Source organism: Terrapene carolina, unplaced genomic scaffold (assembly GCF_002925995.2).
Source record: "Terrapene carolina triunguis isolate 2854851 unplaced genomic scaffold, T_m_triunguis-2.0 Scaffold517, whole genome shotgun sequence".
Taxonomy (NCBI): Eukaryota; Metazoa; Chordata; order Testudines; family Emydidae; genus Terrapene; species Terrapene triunguis.
The window spans coordinates 3,718,107-3,722,928 of record NW_020664868.1 but is presented as its reverse complement, the minus strand read 5'-3'; the positions used below and the strand labels follow the sequence as shown (position 1 = coordinate 3,722,928).

Here is a 4,822-nt window from a genome sequence, read left to right as displayed (position 1 = left end):
CTTTAAGGCAGGCAGGGCTGGAAACGGAACCCAGGAGTCCTGACTCCCAGGCCCTCCCACCCCCTGCTGCTCTATCCACTAGACCCCACTCCCCTCCCCAAGCTGGGGGGGACAGAACCCAGGAGTCCTGACTCCCAGCCTCCCTGCTCTATCCATTAGACCCCACTCCCTTCCCAGAGCTGGGGATAGAAGTCCTGGCTCCCAGCCCCCACTCCTCCCCCCAACCACTAGACCCCACTCCCCTCCCAGAAACTTTCCAAACTAAGAACAGCAGAATCACACTAGTCCATGCTGTTGTGAGTCACGCACAAGGGAATAAAGACAGCTGCATCCAGATTCAAAACAACCAGCCCAGCTTGCCCCCGAGGGCTGAAGGGGCCAAGGAGACTGTATGCTCAGCAAGGGTGAGGCAGACGGACAAGCAAGGGTGTGTGCTTACTCTCTGCGGGAACGGATCCCTGGATCTTTGGCTTTAAGAGCATGATCCAAGGAAACTGCTGTATTAGCTCCGTTACTGTAGTCAAGTTACAAACCGCTAGCCGGCGCCTTGCCACTAGAGCGGGATGCTCTGTTAGGGTCAGTGCCTGTTCTATGTTAGCATGGTGTAAGTCAGGGAATTTTCAATGAGACTTTTCCCATCCAAAAAAGTCGATTCATTGAAAACCAAAACTGTTTACAGGGCCGGGTCGATTCTGGGGAATTTCTTGACTTGGAAAAAAAAAAGGTGAAAAGATGTTTAGAAATTGTCAAAATGTCCCATCTTGCTGTCGTGTGAATGGCACATTGCCGGTTCCTGGCTTGAAAGGCTTTTTCCGGTAGCACCTGAGGCGAATGGTCGTTTCAACCGAAATGAAGAAAGTTCAAAAACGAAACGTTTCCAGCGACCTGAACCCAAACCAACGTTGGCTGTTCGGTTCGCGAACGTTTTCGAGATTTGGACTCTTCATCTCCGTTCGAGACGGGGAAATTTCCCCAAATCTTGACTATTTTCCTGAGACGGGAAAACCATGTCACCAGTTCCTAGGCCGTCGGGGGAGGGGGTGGCGTGGCTGGGAGTACATTCACACTGGAGCTGGGAGGAGCAGACATATGCATGTTAGCTCTGCTTGCGTTAGGGCCCGTTGGTGCTTCTGTACCTCACGGCAATAACAACCCGTGGGGCACCGACACCACCGTAGCCAGGCAAACCCTGTGGCCCCCCACACTTCCATCCCCTCGCGTCCCCGTGGATCCAAATCTCTGCTGCGTCTTGGACCTCACCGAGTTTGCTCATGGATCTGACGTGTGTGTGGTGGGGGGCGGAATCTACTAGTGGGTCCCATGGGCGAGTAGAAAGGACAAGGCTCAGATCCGGGTCCTTATTCATTAGCTGGGCACTCACCCTGCAGTCTGTACGGCCCAGAGTGCCGCTAGCACCAGGTCAGCGCCGGTGTGCACAGCCGAGGCAGTCCCGTCGGCCTGCGTTCCAGGGCCCGCGGTAAAGACGCCTGGATTTTCACATGTCCGAGGGGACAAAAGTCGTCAGCCTGGTCCGGGAACCGAGTCTGAAAAGCTGGCAACAAACGGGCAGATCCGGGGTGGATCGTTTAAGTTAAAAGCCGTAGGGCTAAGGGGCCCCTGGGAATGTCAGGGGTCGGCATGGCAACGGGCTGAAAGAGTCTAGAAATGGGAGGAAATGTCTGAAGTCACCGGGCTGCGTGTCAGTTGGCCAGTGAGTGCGTGGCCTGGCGTGGAGTGCGCCTCTATCACAGCTGCCACCCCCCACCATGTCCTGGGCACCATTGGGCCTTTCTCACCCGGGTCCCGACAGGCCTCCTGAACAGAGCCGGCCAGAGAGAGGGCCCCGGAGGATTCTGCCATTTTGCGGATGATGGTTGTCTGCCCTGCCGCGGCTCCAGTTGGGAGACTGCCCCAGACCCTCCCTCCTTTCCTGAGAAAAACCAGCCTCCGCTAGTTAGTTTCTTCCCATTTGGTGCCAACATTCTCCTTAGCTTCGCTAGCTCTTCTCCCTTCCCGGGGACACCCCCCCGCAATCGGATCCCCCCGCAGACGGAACAAGCCCCGCTCTGTCAAACGCCTCTGATGAGATCAGCACTTTGATCCATGACGAGCAGCCCGGCAGCCTTTCTCTGCACCTGCTCCAGTGTGAATTCATCTTTCTCCAGCTGCTTCGGCCAAACCCGGCACACTGGGGGTGGGAGACTTGCTCCCTGCTGCTCCCCCCCCCCCACCACCCCCCATGTGTCAGTTTCCTTCGCCTTCTTTCCCCCTCCCTCCTTTTGCCAGCTGTGTAATCAGCGCCCGGCTCCGCCACCCAATGCAACGCCAACTTTTGCAAGCCTGCGACCAAAGAGGCCACTGAAAGCAGGGCCCTAAACAGCCCCAACGCTGCGACAAATTTGCCAGGTCTCGGCGCAGCTGATCCGCCCGTGGGCTGGGCCCGTGTGTCTCCAGCCATGAGGCTGCAGGAGAGAGACGGCACCAGCCACAGATGCTGCGTTTCCTATCTTTTCCCTCCCCTTTCATGTGTGTTTGTCTTAAAGGAGGCAGAATCGGACTCCACCGGCGGCTTCAGACCATCAGAAATCCCTTGTGTTTCCCGCCCCCCCCCCCAAAAGAACAGTTCATCCCACTTTTCATGCTATTTAACAGACTGTCAGTCAGGAACTATTACAACAACCTTCTATTGCTAAAGGCGCTGACACCTCGTTACAAGAGAAGCCTCCTTTAGGACTTGGACTGGTTTCCCTTCTTTTTTCAGGGTCCTTGTAAGAAAAGGTTTAAAAGATGTTCATCGGTGGTTATTGCAGTGAAAGTCACCCGCAAAACTTGATGTCCAGCCCCGGACCACACTTTAGTGTTGGGACAGTGAACGAGGGCTTGGTAACAGTTTCTCTCTTGCTGGGTGGAGACGCCCTCTTCTCAACACCATGGACCCCTCGATTGAAGTCCCCGATGAGATGGGCTCCGTCCCCGGCAGAGAGGATCCCCCAGCCTCGCTGTTAGGGAATCACATCCTGCTTTACCCGCTCTGTCTTCACTGCTCCTTGTTGCTCCCCCTAAATAATCTTTCACCCTCTTTGGAGTATCTCCTGTCCCGTACCCCGTTCTCTGCAGAGTTCGCAGATTTAGCTCCCCGCCAAGCCCCACGCAGCGCCCGGGATCCCAGCGACAGAGAGCGACCGCTCGGCCGCTGAGCGCAAGCTCCCAGGCAGGGCTGTCCCCTTCCCACAATGCTCCCGTCTATGCAGCCTCATTGGCAAGCCACCCCCTCAGCCCTTGCTGGGCCCCAGACCCCTCCCCTCCAGCCTTGGGCATCCGCCCATGGATCCAGCTGCGTCTCTTGGGGTATGTCTACACTACGGGATTAATCCGAATTTAGATAATTCGAATTTGGGAAACAGGTTGTATAAATTCGATTGTGCGCGGCCACACTAAGCACATTAATTCGGTTTTTAACCACATTAATTCGGTGGTGTGCGGCCACACTACCCCATTAATTTAACCACATTAATTCGGTGGTGTGCGGCCACACTAACCCTAATTCGAATTAACAAAATCGATTTTGGGGCTACTCCGCTCGTCAAGGTGGAGTACAGAAATCGATTTTAAGTGCCCTTTAATTCGAATTAACTGGCTCTGTAGTGTGGACGGGTGAAGGGTTAATTCGGATTAACGCAGCTAAATCCGAATTAAAGTCGTAGTGTAGACCAGGCCTTGGTGCCATCGGGCATGGTGCTACAGGCTTTCTCCCGTGGGCGGGGCCGACGTTCCTAAGCACGCAGCTCCCCCTTCTGGCACCATCGGGCATCCCCGATCCAGTCTCCCTCGGTCGGTGCCGTGCCAGCCCCGGTCACAAGGCCAGAGAGGTGATGGTGCCGGGCGGCGGGCCGCGCGCCATGTAGCCGAACACCTTCCGTAGATCGTTCTTGATGCTGTCGCTTACCAGGGCGTAGAGGACGGGGTCCAGGGCGCTGTTGAGGCTGGACAGGGCCAGGGCCAGGGAGAAGGGCAGGTGGAGCCGCTGCTCGAAGGAGCAGAGGGAGCAGCCGTCTAGCACCGCGGAGGCCACCGTCCGCACCAGCAGCAGCAGATGGTAGGGGGCGAAGCAGAGCAGGAAGATGGCGATGACGCCCAGCGAGAGCCGCTTCACCTTGGCCTTCTGCCAGCCCAGCAGGGTGCCGCTGGCCCGCACCCCCTGGAAGATCTTGAGGTAGGAGACCCCCAGGACCAGCAAGGGCAGCGCGAAGCCGGCGGCCACCCGGAAGTAGTTGAACCTGGCCACGCCGGGCTGCAGCGGGTAGCTGTCGTAGCAGGAGCCGTTGAGCGGCTCCGGGGAGCGCAGGGCGATGCCCACGTGGAAGGTGAAAACCAGCAGGGCCACCAGGGCGCTGGCGGTGGCGGCCGAGCGGCGGCTCCGCAGGCCCAGGGAGCGGAGCGGGTGGGCCACGGCCAGGTAGCGCTCCAGGGAGATGAGGCAGAGGAGCAGGACACTGACGTACATGTTGGAGTAGAAGACGAAGCCGGCGGCATGGCAGGCCAGGCTGCTCAGGGTCCACCAGTGCCCACGCCACACGTACAGCATCCACAGCGGCAGGGTGAGCAGGTAGAGCACGTCGGAGGCGGCCAGGCCCAGCAGGTAGACGGCCAGCACGTTGCCCAGCCGCACCTGTTGCACGATAGGCCACAGGGTCAGCGCGTTGGTGGCCAGGCCCAGCAGGAAGACGGCGCCATAGAGAGAGACCACCAGCTCCTGGCCAGCCTGGAAATCCACCCCGCAGCGCGAGGCGTTGGACGGGCAGGGGGCGCTGGCGTTCAGCAT

At 58.2% G+C, this 4,822-nt stretch overlaps 1 protein-coding gene across 1 annotated transcript; it reads right to left on the bottom strand.

Annotated features, from left to right (window-relative positions):
• Positions 1–3,853: 3,853 nt before the first annotated feature.
• LOC112121755 (probable G-protein coupled receptor 132) lies at positions 3,854–4,822 on the bottom strand. The gene has a single exon (XM_024220661.2). The coding sequence runs from the start codon at positions 4,820–4,822 to the stop codon at positions 3,854–3,856; it is 969 nt and encodes a 322-aa protein (XP_024076429.2).